Genomic DNA, 16,543 nt, shown 5'->3' on the forward strand with positions numbered 1-16,543 from the left:
ATATCTTACCAAAGAAAAATACAAACATATGCTCAGAAAGTCTTTGTTGAATGTAGTCAGACACCTTGAGAAAAGCAACAGACTGTACCTAACTAAGTGTATGATCTTTCTTTACCCACTTAAACTAACCTTCATTTTGAGGAAACCACGTGTGCTTCTTTTCTTAAATTGTTTTTTGTTTGTTTGTTTGTTTACTGTTTATAATTTCTGTTTTCAGATATAAAATCTATTTTACAGAAGTATGTAGGACAAGAAGAGTCTATTATATTAACAGAGGCATTTGCTATTCCTGTTTACCCTCTCTTTTAGTATATTTATTCCTAGGTGGGAATATTTCATCTTCATTTCTTTTTTTAAAAATTTTTATTAATCACAATTTATTCACTTTGTTTCCCAGATGTAGCCCCCAGCCTCACCCCTCCTAATTTAACCCACCATCCTTCATCTCCTCCCATGCACCTCCTCAAGTCCACTAATAGGGAAGTCCTCCTCCCCTTCCCTCTGACCCTAGTCTATCAAGTCTCATCAGGACTGGCTGCATTGTCTTCCTCTGTGGTCTGGCAGGGCTAGGTCTCCCTCAAGGGAAGGTGATCAAGGAACCAGCCACTGAGTTCATGTCTGAGACAGTCCCTGTACCCCTTACTAGGACACCCACTTGGAGACTGAGCTGCCATGGACTCTATATGTGCAGGGTTCTAGGTTATATCCATAGATGGTCCTGGGTTGGAGTGTCAATCTCAGAAAAGACCCCTGGGCCCATATATTTTCTTTCTGTTCCTCCTTGTGGACCTTCCAGGTCTTTCTTTTTCCCCCTTCTTTCATAAGATTCTCTGCATTCTGCCCAAAGTTTGGCTTTGGTACCCTGCTGCGTAGAGTCTTTAAGAGGCCCTCTGTGGTAGGCTCCTGTCCTGTTCCCTCTTCTGGTGTCCATCTCCTTTGCCGTTCTGAGTGAGTATTGATCATCTTACCCAGCATCCTCCTTGCTTAGCTTCTTTAGGTGTACCGATTTTAGTATGTTTAGCCTATATTCCATGTCTAATATCCACTTATAAATGAGTATATACTGTGTGTGTCTTTCTGCTTGTGGGATACCTCACTCAGGATGATCTTTTCTAGTTCCATTCATTTGCCTGCAAATTTCATGATTTCCTTGTTTTTAATTGCTAAGTAGCATTCCATTGTGTAAAAGTACCACAATTTCTGTATCCATTCCTCAGTTGAGGGACATCTGGGTTGTTTCCAGATTCTGATTATAACAAATAAAGCTGCAATGAACATGGTTGAGCAAATGTCCTTGTTGTATACTTGAGCATGTTTGGATATATGCCTAGGAGTGGTATAGCTGGATCTTTAGGAAGCACTATTCCTAATTGTCTGAGAAAGCAGAAAATTGATTTCCAAAGTGGTTGTACAAGTTTACATTCCCACCAGCAGTGGAGGAGGGTTCCCCTTTCTCCACACCCTCTCCAGCATGTGTTGTCACTTGAGTTTTTGATCTTAGCCCTTCTGATGTGTATAAGCTGAAATTTCAGGGTTGTTTTGATTTGCATCTCCTTGATGGCTAAGGACATTGAGCATTTCTTTAAGTGTTTCTCTGCCATTCTATATTCCTCTACAGAAAATTCTGTTTAGCTCTGTACTCCATTTTTAATTGGATTGCTTGATTTCTTGCTTTTTAAATTCTTTAGTTCTTTATATATTCTGGATATTAGCCCTCTGTCTGATATAGAGTTGGTGAAGATCCTTTCCCAGGCTGTAGACTGATCCTTTGCTATTCTTTTAGGAGTCAGCTTCTACCTGGATCCCTCCTGTCTTCTGAGCATTGTTTAGGTCCTAATCCTGAGCTTTGTGAATATAACAGAGTCCTATGAAAGAGCCCCCACGTACTTTGCCTCCTCCACCAACTTATCTTTATGCTTATCACAGATCCTTCCTCTAGGCCCAAGCTCAGAGCTCTGTTTATTAGTCAATACAATTTATTTTTATTGTTAAGGTCTGTACCCCATTTTTAATTGGATTACTTAATTTGTTGCTTTTTAATTTCTTGAGTTCTTTATATATTCAGACATAGGGCCAATGAAGATCCTTTCCTAGTTTGTAGGCTGTTGTTTTATTCTGATGACAGTGTCCTTTGCTTTACAGAAGCTCTTCAGTTTCATGAGGTCCCTTTTATTAATTGTTAATCTTAGAGTCTGTGCTGTGGGTGTTCTGTTTGGGAAGTAGTCTCCTGTGCCAATGAGTTCAAGGCTCTTCACCAATTTTTCTTCTAACAGATTTAGTGTGTTTGGTTTCATGTTAAGGTCTTTGATCCACTTGGACTTTAGTTTTGTACAGGGTGATAAATATGGATCTATTTGCATTTTTCTACATGTAGACATCCAGTTAGACCAGTACCATTTGTTGAAGATGCTCTCTTTTTTTCCATTGTATGGTTTTAGCATCTTTGTCAAAAATAAGGTATACATAGGTGTGTGGGTTTATTTTTGGGTCTTCTATTCAATTCCACTTTGTTGAAGGTGTTTATCAGCTGAAGGAGTTCTCTGGTTGAATTTTTGGGGTCACTCATGTATACAATTATATCATCTGCAAATAGTGATACTTTGACTTCTTCCTTTCTGATTTTTATCCCCTTTATCTCCTTTAATTGTCTTATTTTTCTAGCTAGGATTTCAAGTACTATGTTGAAGAGATACAGAGAGAGTGGGCAGCCTTCCCTTGTCCCTGATTTTAGTGGGATTGATTTAAGTTTCTCTACATTAAGTTTGATGTTGGCTATAGTCTTGCTGTATAATATCTTTACTGTATATAGGTATGTGTATTGTTTCCCTGATCTCTCCAAGACTTTAAACATGAATGGGTGTTGGATTTTGTCAAATGATTTTTAGGCATCTAAGGAAATGATCATATGGTTTTTCTCCTTCAGTTTGTTTATATGGTGGATTACATTGATGGATTTCCCTATATTGAACCACCTCTGCATCCCTGGGATGAAGCCTACTATGGTCATGTTGGATGATATCTTTTATGTGTTCTTGGATTTGGTTTGGAAGTATTTCATTGAGTATTTTTGCATCAATGTGCATAAGAGAGATAGGTCTGAAGTTCTTCTTTTTTATTGGGTCTTTGTGTGGTTTAGGTAACAAGGTGACTGTGGCTTCATTGAATGTGTTTGGTAATGTTCCTTCTGCTTCTATTTTTTTGGAATAATTTATAGAGAAAAGGAGATAGCTCTTCTTTGAAGGTCTGATAGAATTCTGTGCTGAAACTATCTGGCCCTGGGATTTTTTTTAAGGTATTTGATGTCTTCTTATGTTTTCTTGGGGTATATAGGACCATTTAACCTATTTCCCTGATCTTTATTTAATTTTGGTAAATGGAATCTATCAAGAAAATTGTCAATTTCATTTAGATTTTCAAATTTTGTGGCATTTGGCTTTTGTAGTAAGACCTAATGATTGTTTGGATTTCCTCAGTGTCTATTGTCATGTCCTCCTTTTCATTTCTGATTTTGTTGATTTGATTAGTTTCTCTCTGCCTTTTAGTTAGTTTGGCTACAGCATTGCTATCTTGTTGATTTTCTCAAAGAACCAGCTCTTGGTCTCATTGATTTTTTGAATTGTATTCTTTGTTTCTAATTCATAGATTTCAGCTCTGAGTTCGATTTTTTCCAGTCCTTTATTACTCTTGTGTGTCTGCTAGGTTTTCTTCTGGGCTTTTAGATGTGCCATTAAGTTGCCTGTATAAGACATCTCAAACTTCTTTCTGGAGGCACTTAGTGCTATGAACTTTCCTCAGCACTTCCTTCATTGTGTCCCATAAGTTTGGCTAAGTTGTGCCTTCATTGTAATTGAATTTTAGGAAGTCTCTAATTTCTTTTTTCATTTCTTCCCTGATCAAGCTGTCATTGAGTAGAGAGTTCTTTAGTTTCCATTTGTATGTAGGCTTTTGTTATTTCTGCTGTTGTTGAGGTCTAGTGTTAGGCTATAGGATAGGATACAAGGGATTATTTCAGTCTTCTTGTATATGTTGAAGCTTGCTTTGTGCCCAACAATATGGTCAATTTTTGAGAAGGTTCCATGAGTTGCTGAAAAGAAGGTATACTCTTTTGTGTTTGGGTGAAAAGTTCTGTAGACATCTATTAGGTCCATTTGATTTAGGACCTCTGTAAATGTTATGATTTCCCTATATAGCTTCTGTCTAGATGATCTGTCCCTTGGTGAGAATGGAGTGTTGAAGTTTGTGCAATCAATGTGCGATTTATGCTTCAATAATGTTTTATTTACAATTTCAGGTGCTCTTGTAGTTGGGGTATAGGTGTTCAGGATTGTGTTGTCCTTCTGGTGGCTTTTTCCTTTGATGAGAATAAAGTGCTCCTCTATATCTTTTTTTTTTTTAATTTTGGTTGAAAGTCTGTTTTATTAGATATTAGGATAGCTACCCCAGGGTGTTTTCTGGTCCATTTGCTTGAAAAACATTTTTCTAGCCCTTTACTCTGAGGTAGTTTTGATCTTTGTTGCAGAGGTGTGTTTCTTGGATGCAGCAGAATGTTGGATCCTGTTTCCATAACCATTCTGTTAGTCTGTGACTTTTTATTGGAGAGTTGAGTCCATTGACGTTGATAGATAATAGTGACCAATGAATGTTAGTTCCTTTTATTGTGGAGTTGGTGGTAAGAGTGAGTTTTTGTGCGTGTTTTCTACTGATATTTTTGTTTTGAAGCTATCTATGTCCTTTGTTTTCTTAGCTATAGCTGATTTCACGAGATTGGAGTTGTCCTTCTAGTATCTTCTGTAGAGCTAGGTTGCTGTGTAGATATTGTTTAAGTTTAGTTTTGTCATGAAATATTTTGTTTTCTCCATCTATGTTGATTGAAAGCGTTGCTGGGTATAGTACTCTGGGCTGGCATCTGTGGTCTCTTAGAATCTGTTTGACATCTGCTCAGTCCCTTCTGACTTTCATAGTTTATGTTAAGAAGTCTGGTTTGATTATATAGGTGTACCATTAAATGTTACTTGGACTTTTTCCCTTGCTGTTTTAATATTTTTCTTTGTTCTGTAGATTTAGTGTTTTGATTATTATGTGACTTGAGAAGCTTCTTTTCTGATCTTGTCTATTTGGTGTTCTGTAGGCATCTCATATGTTGGGAAATTTTTCTTCAAGTTGGGGAAATTTTCTTCTATGATTTTCTTGAAAATATTTTCTAGAATTTGGATCCTGGAATCTTCTTTTTCATCTATTTCTATTATTCTTAATCTTCGTCTTTTCATGGTGTTTTTTTATTTCTTGGATGTGTTGTATTTGGAACTTTTCCAATTTTAACTTTTCTTTGATAGATGCATCAATTTCTGCAATTGTTTCTTCAGCACCTGAGATTCTCTCCTCCATCTCTTGTATTCTGTTGGTGATGCTTACCTTTGTAGTTCCTGATCCCTTCTGCAGTTCCTAAGTTCTGCAGCCCCAGGGTTTTCTCTGTTTGTGTTTTCTTTATTGATTCTAATTTTGTTTTCATGTCTTGCACCATTTCCTTCATCTGTTTGAATGTGGACTCTTGTCTTTCCCTGACGGCCTCTTTATTTTATTTTTTTCATTTCTTCTCTATATACCACTGCTTGTGCCTCTATTTTTTTTGGCTGTATTTTCCTGTATTTCTTTCAGAGCATTGTTCGTTCCCTCTCTATATGCCTCTATTTGTGCCTCTATATGTTTCTCTATTTATTTGGCTGTATTTGCCTGTATTTCTTTGAGAGCTTTGCTTGTGTCCTGTTTATGTGCCTCTAATAACTGCATAAGCATAAATTTGAGATCATTTTCCTGTGTTTCTGATGAATCATCATATGCATTGATTTTAGGGGTTGCTGGTGAAGTCATGGTGCCGTGATTTTTGTTGGATGTGTTGTTATGCTTACCTCTAGCTATCTGCTTATCCTTAACCTTTGCTGTTTGTGCCTGGAGTCTGTACTTCAGACTGGGTTCTTCTGTTTCTAGTGTCTGTTGTATTCTTCAGGAAGATGAGAGAGGTCCACTCATTTGAAAGTGGATGTTGGTGTTTCAGCTGTAGTTGAGGGAGAAAGGTTGCAGGCACATGTGCACAAGAGTGGGCAAGTGTGTTGAAGGACAGGGTGCTAGAGCATGTAGATGTGTGGAATGTGGAACTTAAGTGCAGGAGTGGGTGCGGGTGCTGGCACTGTTCGCAGGTTTAATGTACATGTGGAGGTGCTTGAATACCTCAGTGGCCTACAGGCCTGTTGTACTGTCCTCCTGATATTCAGATCTGCCTGTGCTCCAGGAATTGTTTGCCTAGATTCCACTGGGAGACCCACAAAACAGGGGCTTCAACTTTGAGAATGCTGTCCGAAAGATCCCTATGTTGCCCACAGTGGGGATGTGGATGGGAGGGATCTGATGTCTGTCTGCTTAGTATAGAGGGACCCTGGATCTGGGGCTCTGCACGCACTCTTTTGAAGGGGCACTCACTATCTCACAGGCCTAATCAGAAAGCACAGGGTTTCCCCCTGTTCTCTACTCTCATATTTGGGCCTACAGGGACAAATGAGAGTGTAGGAGATCTGTCAGCTCAGTGGTGTCCACTGTTTGGCTGCAGGGCAGGGAGGCCAGTACTTGGGTTAGTCACCTCTGCTCTATCAGTCACTGAGCATGGAGGCTCCTGCTAGGGCTAGGGCTAGGGGCCACCCTGCTGCTGCTGCTGCTGCAGACCTGGGAGGCCCTTACAGCTGCCACCCACAGACCTGTTTTGCCAGCCTCAGCTGTTTCAGTCACTGAGCACAAAGGCTCATGCTGGGGCAGTCACTGCAGCCTCAGCCCAGCAGGGAAGCAAGGGAAAGTGCAGGGGGTTGAATATTCTCTACTCTCAGTCCCCAGAGAAGTCTGCAGGTGGCGTGGATCCAAAGGGTCCCAGCTCAAGGGTTGTCCGCTCTCCCCCGGGAAGCCTCAATGTTAATGCTCTGGCTTCAGCTGCCCCTCCACTCACCAATTTTGGAGTTTCAGATCCTGTGCCCCTCAGATATTGTGTGTGCTGGTTGCCGCCATCTTAGACTCCCCTAAATTTTAGTTCTTAATATGTTTTGATTTTTTTATGTCTTTATTGATACTTTTTGTATTTACCTCTGGAGCAGTAACACAGTTGTTGAAAGTAAAGTTTCCAAGGCCATGATCATACAAAATCAGTATTCTTGGCAAAGCAAACATATGAAGCAAATGGCTTGTCATATTTTGAGTTATTTGGGGACCTGGAATGTCTTTTTACTGTATCAGTCCATGAGATAAGTCCAGATTATTCATGTCCTTATTGTAGAAAATGGAATAGTTCTGTAGAAGAAAGGAATGTTCTGGCAGATTTGGGTATCAATACGAGGAAAATATATCTTTGGTCTTGGGAAGGATAGAATGAGAAAATCATGTCTGTCTTGGTCTGGTCCGAAGGAAAATGGAAATTAAGATATTCAGTAGGCTTTGCTGAAGCTCGCAATTTTTAACAATGAGACCAGTTGAATATGAGATCTCTCAATACAGTAAATTTAATATGATTTGCCATAATTGATAGATCCTCCAACGAAGAGAGGCAAGAATTTCTATCCCAGGAATAGAATTTGGAGCTATCAGAGATTCAGTTTGTTGTCATTAGGCTGCACAGTTCAACAAGCTTTAAAGATACTGTAAGTTTTGTAGTGTAGAGGCTTGGGCTTTCTTTACTTCTAGTTCCTAGAGCTATACTTCCTTCCCCATTCCACGTGTGTACAGCAGACAGCTAAGACTGCATGCCTTATACCGTACATAGAAAAGCTGAATTCAACGGAATCGTTTGATTCAGACAAATGAATTATAAAAATTTTCAGATATTACACAGTACCTCTAAGGTATATTATGCTTAATATATTTAAAGAGAAACCTTGCAAACTTATTGAATATATATTAGCTAACTTCATCTTGCTAATAATTCACAGTGCAAAATAATGTCCTTTTATCTATTGCAATAGAGGTTCTTTCTAAAAGGTAATGTTATTGGGATGAGAAAGAAACGGGAGCTACCATAAGGCCTATGACAGTCTCAGACACCAGGATATGTATTTGTAAAAAACGCCTTGATTGCTCAATTACATATGTCGCTTTCTCTATTTTTATGACTCATTCTGACTCTAGAACTAAGACTTCTCTCCTTTTCACAACTCCCATGATCCCTGGCTCTGAAATCTCTTTAGTTCGTTCTACCCTTCCAGGTAGAACCTGAATAGCCTGAACTTAATTACTTTTCTATTATTTTTGACAATTTGCCGAGCCATAACCGAACCATTAATAATGTAGATAACACACATTATATTAGAGTTCTCAAAAGAAACAAACAAACAAAATCAGTAAGACTAGAAAAACAGAAAGGGAATAGATGATAGAGATAGATAGATAGATAGATAGATAGATAGATAGATAGATAGATAGATAGATAGATATGAGAGAGGGAGGGTGACAGACAAATACATGAGTCAGGGAATTATGGGAGCCAAGAGGTTCCATATGCCTTCATCCGAAAGCCAAACAACTAGGAAAGCCACCTGTAGTGTTAAGTGTGATTAAAGATTAGAGTGAGTCTCACTTTGCCTCCACGCAAACTGTCAATGCAGTGGGTAGGATTTTCCTTATTTCTCTCCCTGTTTGTCCATTGTGTCCCCTAACTCACTGGATGAAGCTCCTCTTCTCTGGAGAGGAAAATCTACTTTGCTGAGCGCACCAATTCAAATACTATTCTCATACATATACCTCTATGTAGACATACCTGTGCCTTATGTTTAATCAAATATTCAACATTGGCACATGAAATTAACCTTCAGATATATTGGACTTCTAGAGTATTCTTTTCTGTCTTTTTATCATTTTATTATTAGTAGTAGCAGTAGTATTAGTATTATTAGTATTTACAATTTATTCTGTGTTGTAGCCCTCTCCCTCGTCTCCTCCTGGTCTCACTTTCCCTCTTTTTTTCCCATCCTATCCCTCTCCCCTAGTCCACTGATAGTGGAGGTCCTCCTCCCCTATTTGTCTGATCTGGCCTATCATGTTCCATCAGGACTGCCTAGATCCTCTTCTTCTGTGGGCTAGCAAGGTCGCCCCCACAAAGACGAGGTGATCAAGGAGCAGGAAACCAAGTTCATGTCAGAGATTATCTCTGCTATTCTTATTACCATTCATTTTTTGTATTCAGCCATTTTTATAGATTTGATTTAAAAAAATTTATTTATCTTTCTTATGTGTGTTTCTATGTGTATGTATGTGAATGTATGTGCATGTGTGGATGCATATGTATGTCACTGTGTGTATATGAAGGTCAAAAGACAACTTGAAGGGGCTTGCTTTATACTTCCAACATGTGAGGCCTGGCAACGGGAGCCATCACCTGCCAAAACTTTTTTTGAGTCCCAATTAAGTAATTTCTAACATCCATGCATAAATATGTTAATGATAGTTCTCCTGTGCAATTCAGTGATACAGAAACTAGAGCTGCATGTGAAGTCCCAGGAATTGTGAGAACATACAGCATTAAACACCTCCAATCTACACAGAGCACATATCATACATACTGTGTTTCAGGCTTTCTGAGGATATGTTCACTGTTCTATCTTAAATCAAATCTATAATCAGATAGTAAAAGATGGAGTCGGCTTCCTATCATATCCAAGAGGTATTTTCTTTAGAAGTTGGCATTGAGAAGCACAGTGCCTCATGACTTGCTTCCTCACAAACTGGAGCAGTAAGTGGCCATTTCATAGTCACAGGGGGAAAAAAAAAATCATAGTTAAGATAATCAATCCACAGAGCTACTGTTTGGATTCAAATCTTGACTTTATTTGCTATCTATAAACATTGAGAAATCTGGTTAATTAGTACGCTCAGGCTTCATTTAAGTTATGTATAAGTCTTAGAATGGTGCCTGAGACAAAAATCAAAGCTCATTATTGTTAAACAGATGCTTTGCAAAGGTTTACTTAGGGAAGAAGTTATTCTCACTGGTATTTGGGCAATTGAAACAAAAATTGTTTTTTTTTCTATTACCCTCATTATATTTTAAAAAGTTGTTCATTAATTGTTTATTGTCTTGAATGAATTTTATTCTTAAAATGTATTGCACTCCAAAATATGATCATCCAAAAGTTGAAAAATAGAGTTGTTACAATTGCCCTCAAAACCAGTGTCTGAGGAACAAAAACATAGCTGTTTTTGAGTGGTGAAAATGCTGCCTCTATTCTCTATTCAACTGAAACGAAGAAGTAGATGCAGTGATAATAAATTATTTAATACCTCAAATACCCAATATATGGAAGTTCTAGAGCGAGTAATAATGTTTCTTAATAAACATTTCTAAATCACAGACTACTATTGTAGAAGGAAGTAGAAATAATATGCTGTTTCTTTAGGCAAAGCGAATTCTGAAAGAACTCAGATTTTTGTTGTTTTATTTTAATATTAACATGTACGATGCATAAAATAAAAGTATTTTTTGTTATTCCTTCAGAGAGAGGAGAGAATGTTTGTTGAGGTATAAACCTACACTCTATAGGTTTTTGTTTCCGGCAGAGCTGAGTTCACCATTGTCTTGATGAGAGAAGTTTGTTTATTTTTTTGAAAGCTGTTTCTTTATCTGAAGAAACAGATAAGAGAAAGGTCCTTATTGGGTAATAGCTATAAACACAAAGGCAACCAGTAGACTGTTATATACACTAATTTCTTCTCTTTGTCATGCATTTAAAATTTTTACTGTTTTATGATATCTCTGAAAATCTTTCTGTCAACAATAAAAACAATTACAAAATGGTCATCCTTAAATTCTCTTGTTTCTTTGTTTAGTAACTCAGTAACCTTTGGTAACTGCTGGTGTTACTGGGACCGTATAGCATAATATTCTGTCAAGCTATTTAATGTCTAATTAAGCTCCTTATCACACATATACATAGATTTCCACTCTGATCAGTTCCCCCATACTAATTTTCAAATTAGTAGATACAAAGAAAAAATATGTGATTATATAAATATAAATTAAGTATCTTCAAATTACAAATAACCTAAATTAGTTTACCTGATGTAGATTTAGAATGGTCTCATTTACATATGGGTACATATGCACTCTAAACAACAAATAGTTCTCTACAGCAGTCATTGATCGTTAACATTGAGAATGAATTTTAAATATTTAATTTTTCAGATTTTAAATTATTTATGTTGAAATATGTGGTGCATCCAGTTAATCATCTTGCTTTAAATTTACCCTGTCCTTAATACAGACTAAGGTAACAATAAATGTATCAAGAAATGCTTCACGCATTTTTACTATATGCAAATCAGATGCTATTTTAAGATGTTGTTATAGATAACTTAGAAATCTACATTAAAGTATCATATAATTAATACCACTATACTCAGTAAAATTTTTATAGTCTTTGCTGGGCAAATTAATTAAGTATCTTATTCTTCAGTTTCCAGTGTGTTCAAAGAAAATTAATACAGCCAGACGGGCTATGCACTGAAGTCATATCTACTTCCAACAGTATGACTCAATATTTCCATTGTCAATTAATCACAGATTGCTCCTTTTATTAATATAAATATTGAATAGAAACAGTAATTACTCTTGGAGTGCTAAGTTCAATAAAACTTTTCTGCAGAGATGGAACTGTTCAGTACAGCTATAGATGCTCTTGAAATGTTACTAGTGTGGTGGAGGAAATGAATTCTTAAATTTATTTGAATTAACATTTATTAAAAATTTACAGTGTCACATATCCAGAGTTACCAAGTAATAAACATGATTTTTGAAAAAGAAAATTTTAAAAACAGTAGGATGAAAACTAAAGCCTAAAAATGATGGTTCGCGCAGAGGACTAAAAAGGAGCAATGTCCCCTTTCTTTTCAGTCTCCGGCACACAGCTACTCCAGCTATGACTCTGGCAAAAATGAGAGTGTTGATCGAGGTGCCGAGGATCTGTCACTCAACAGGGGAGATGAAGATGAAGATGAGCATGATGAACATGAGGATTCTGAGAAGGTGAACGAGACGGATGGTGTGGAAGCAGAGAGGCTGAAAGCTTTCAATGTGAGTTCCCCGCGTCGCGTGGCTGTGTTCTGACCACTTCACGTTCATGCTGTTGCTTGTTGGTCAATGTGAATATTTTAGAACCATCTTTGTTTAATTTTCAGAAGGATTTTAAAAGTACATGAAACACTCTTTGCCAAGCAGACACCAGAATTGCTGTTTTGTTTAGAATGTTAAAGCCAAGTGGGTGCTGAGGACTGGAGTTGTGTTGTGTGAGTATGCATGTCCACCTAGGTTGAAGGAGGCTCAGCTTAGTCCTCTGATGTGATGCCTGTCTGTCATCAGTTATTTCCTTTGCTTTCTTAATTGTGCATGACAAGAGAGCCAACTGTTTGTTCTCGGAGAGGAGTCCACTGTGCAGTGTGGCAATGTCTCAGTCCCATTTACCATTAAAAGCAAATGTAATGAGTGCTCAGCTGTCCTGATTCTACTGTTATTTTCTGATTTTTTTTCATTCTTTTCTGTCTGTTCGTCTGTCTGCTTTCCTCTTTCTCTTCCTCTCCTCCTTCTCCCTTTCTTGTTTTCTTTCTCTCTCTCTCTAAATATATATATTTATACTTAATTCAACCATTTAGAGAATCTTTAAAGAGTGTTTGCTTAAATTTTCTGGCTTTCCATTTGCAAAATTCTCCAGTGCATAAACCAGAAACAGAATTATTTTTTCCTCTCGGTAATCAAGACAGGAAGCTAGGAAGAGAAGAGAGCAGTCCTCCAAACCCTTCTCCTCTGTCTCCCTCTTGCCAACAGATGTTTGTCAGGCTGTTTGTAGATGAAAACTTGGACCGAATGGTCCCAATCTCTAAGCAGCCCAAAGAAAAGATCCAAGCTATCATTGACTCATGCAGGCGACAATTCCCTGAGTATCAAGAGCGTGCCAGAAAACGTATCCGTACTTACCTCAAGTCCTGCAGGCGGATGAAAAGAAGTGGTTTTGAGATGGTGAGTTATAAATTGAACACAGCCCTAGATTCCATCCAAACCCCACATGTAAACCATGGCACTATTTTGTTTCCATCTTAGCGTCTTTATGTTTATTTTTCCATAATGTCAGGTCAAAGGGGTTTTTTCATTTGCTCGTGTTTATTCCCCCTTCCTTTTTCATCTTCCCCAAGCATTTATTCCCTTTGTTTATATATGATAAAGACTCTTCTTGGGAGACCAGTGCTCACAGAACCATGTGATAACCTTTTCGTAGACACGAAGGACAATATGAGAGAAAATCAGGGAGAAGCCAATCGTTGCACGTCATCTGTGTTTGTTTCCTTTCTGTCACTATTCAAGGGCATGTGAGGTTTATGATTCTCAAAGGTACAATTGTTGCTTTTGGCATGTGAGAATGGCTCTTTTGAATGTAAGGAAATGGGCTCATCTGCTGTCTAACAAATAGAAAGCCTTGAAAACTAAGATGGGAATAAAAGTCCTTAGGTGAAAACTAAGCCCCCGTTCCCCTATGAATATTAGCCTCATGTCATGAATGAGGCCATTCTTTTTATCCTATTCTTTTGTGCTTTGTAGAAGATGAGATTACCTGGCATTGATTACTTTGGGGTAGAAGCTGGAAATCAAAGTGTTGTGAATTTCTACTATTCTTTTATCTACATAAGTCCAACAAACATTGACAATGTATGCTTGATGTTTTTCATATTTCAAACTATGTATGTGCTTGCTGCTACAAATGCTAGCTGCTTGCTTGCTTTCCGAAGTTATTGAAGTGCCAGGCTATGGTTCTACCTAGGGCACACAAGTAGTCAAGAAAATGTTCTACCACTGTGATACAACTCCTGCTGTAGAAGGATTTTAAACACTTTCTAAACATGTTTCCCCCTCATACATGAAAGAAGCTAAATAAAAGTCTGTATAACTAGTGCTTGTGATATGACCTGGCTGTTTCTGTGTGATGGGCAGAAGTTGCTAAAGATGAGAGAGGTTTCACCATATGGCTTTATACTTTGAATTTCATAGTGGTAAAATTCTACTAAGAAATGAATGACAGTGTAAGAAATCCCATCTTTTATCAATTTTCATATTGCTCTATTCTCAGTTTTCATCATCTCCTAAGCGGAGATGGTCTTCCTGTACTGTAGAGTGCATGCTGAGGACCTGTGTAGAGGTTCTGCATTCACCACCTTCAGCTATCTCCTACCTGTGCTCAGCTTGCCCTCTGCAAAATACAATCACCCTATTTTCTAGCTCTGGGAGAGTTCCCATCTGCTAGCACAAACAATGTTTCCTTAGAAACCCCTGAAAGTCATTTCTGTCACAAAGTATGCCTTCAAAGGACTTGAAATAAGGAAGCATTATAATATATTATGTATGAATTTGTCACCTGAAGAAAGGTTTCCTGTGCTGTTTTCATTTAGCTATTGCAGTGCCTTTCAAATACGTATGCAGTTCTTATGATATTTATGTTGAATTTAATAAGAAAAGTGGCAGAACTGAGTGGCTGGGTTTAGATAATACAAGTAATGTAGAGCAAGAGAGAACAAATGACTTGCTTGAAGAACACGAACCCATTTCCCTGATATTGATTACCTAAATTATGATCCACACACTAGGAGGCAGATATGGGACAACACTGATCTCACCTCACCACAGCCTTGGTTTTGACATTACATTCAAGGCCGCAGATGGTTAGTATAAAGTTCCAGTGGCTGGGCTGGAGAAATGACCTAGCCCCTACAAGCTAGGCTAACAAACAAAATTCCCATCTGCAACAAAGTGTATTTTAGGTTATACTGCACATACGTTCTTCTTTTAATAAAAATGAAGATAGTATCATATATCAATATTATTTTGCTAGAATTTGATACTACTCATCATTCAATGAGAGAGATTCCATCCTTTAGTAAAATTCATCTTATTATTTTCATGGTATGTAGTTTTATATTAATCATTTTTGAGAGGATGAATTCATCACAATTATATTTTCAAAAAATCTTTCTCAGACACTACATTATTTAAAAAAATCATTGTCATTTTATTAATTGTATGTACTCACTTTAGCATAGATTTCAATTCTCTAGAAATTTCTTCTGTTTATGAATGAAAAAAGTAGATTGATACAAAGTCAGTATGTTTTACAAACTAAACTTAAACATGCTACAAAGACTATTTAAGCTTTAATATTTTCCATCTGCTCATTTGTCCATTTATTCAGTGCATATCATATAAATTGCACTGAAAAGGTAACAGCGAGAAATATGAGATGGTTCTGGTTTGTTGTTATTGAGGAAAAGTATTTCTTGGTCATTATACTTCATTGCGGTGACCCATTGTCTGACATGATGTGCTCAAATGCAAATGAGAGAGTCCTCTGTTACTCCATGAAAGATGTAGATGAAAATCAATATTGTAACATGCAATTTCTGTCCTCTTCGTGACTACATCTTCCCTAGTGTGGAATGCCTTCTTGGAAATAAGAAACTTACTCTTCAATAGGCATGCTTGAATGTTCTTTTCATGTTTTTTTTTTATATGCATAGTTTCCTCACTATGGGATTATGAATAGGATTTCGTTCCTTTTTAATAGTTATCTCTGTATGACAAAGATAAAAAGGAAAGAAAGAAGAGGAGAAATCATGGCTAGTTTAGAATAATTAAAGCTAAACCAAATATTCTCTTTTAGTTTTAAAATAACCACCTGGATTTTAACATTTAAAGCACTAAAACAAAATATTTTCTTCTGTCCTCATAGTTTCTGTAGGAGTATGTGAAGAAACTCAGTCATAAGGAAATCAAAGCATTTTAAATACATTTGTCAAAGGTAACTGTAAAGTGCAGGCTTATTTTGTAGGAGATTCTGTATCAATCAATAAGCTTAGGTTTCCTACCTAGGGTCGCTGAAACCAGAAGGCCTCAAAAGCAGAGAGACTCCAAACCTGCTGGACTGTATGTTTTCTGTTGATTTTTTTGAAATGAAAAGTAAGATTCCTGCTTTGTTCTTTATCACAATATATATAAATTATCACAACATATATGACACACATGTTGCTTTTCTGTGTGCTGTCCACTGAATTTAATAAGACTTACCCGCACGACTATGGGAGGCTCGGCAATTATATATGCAAGCAAGGGAAACTTTCCAGTGGCTACACCATCAATGAATGGGACTGCCCCTTTCCCAGCAAGCATTATGTGACTATAGGTCCTCAATGAAGGGCAGGGCCGAACGAGCCCCTACCTTGCCCATGATGGGATGCAGATGCATCTATTATGTAGGCCTCTTGCTGGTACCCATGGAAGCTTTAAGTTCAACAGTCACGTCATATCCAGAAGACCTCTTTCCCTTACATTGTTTCAGCCACCTCTTTTGTAACGTTCTTCAAACCTTGAAGAGGTTGACATTGATGTCCCATTTAGGTCCAAGCACTCGACAGTTGTTTGTTTGTCAGTACTTTCACCAACTATGAGTCTATGCAATAACTGCCATGCTGTGCCAACCTTTGGGTG

The 16,543-nt window shown here is 37.5% G+C and overlaps 1 protein-coding gene across 5 annotated transcripts in view; it reads left to right on the plus strand.

Annotated features, from left to right (window-relative positions):
- Nol4 (nucleolar protein 4) overlaps nt 1-16,543 on the plus strand; it is a 345,385-nt gene that overhangs the window by 250,096 nt on the left and 78,746 nt on the right. For 3 of the 5 annotated variants that reach the window (XM_060377621.1, XM_060377623.1, XM_060377624.1), the window contains exons 7-8: nt 11,915-12,094; nt 12,842-13,033. In XM_060377621.1, the coding sequence (XP_060233604.1) occupies nt 11,915-12,094; nt 12,842-13,033 (372 nt within the window). The remainder of the gene's footprint in view (nt 1-11,914; nt 12,095-12,841; nt 13,034-16,543) is intronic. The other 2 variants (XM_060377625.1, XM_060377622.1) reach the window with 1 other exon arrangement.

The sequence above is a fragment of the Meriones unguiculatus genome, chromosome 2, assembly GCF_030254825.1.
Source record: "Meriones unguiculatus strain TT.TT164.6M chromosome 2, Bangor_MerUng_6.1, whole genome shotgun sequence".
In the NCBI taxonomy this organism is placed as follows: Eukaryota; Metazoa; Chordata; class Mammalia; order Rodentia; family Muridae; genus Meriones; species Meriones unguiculatus.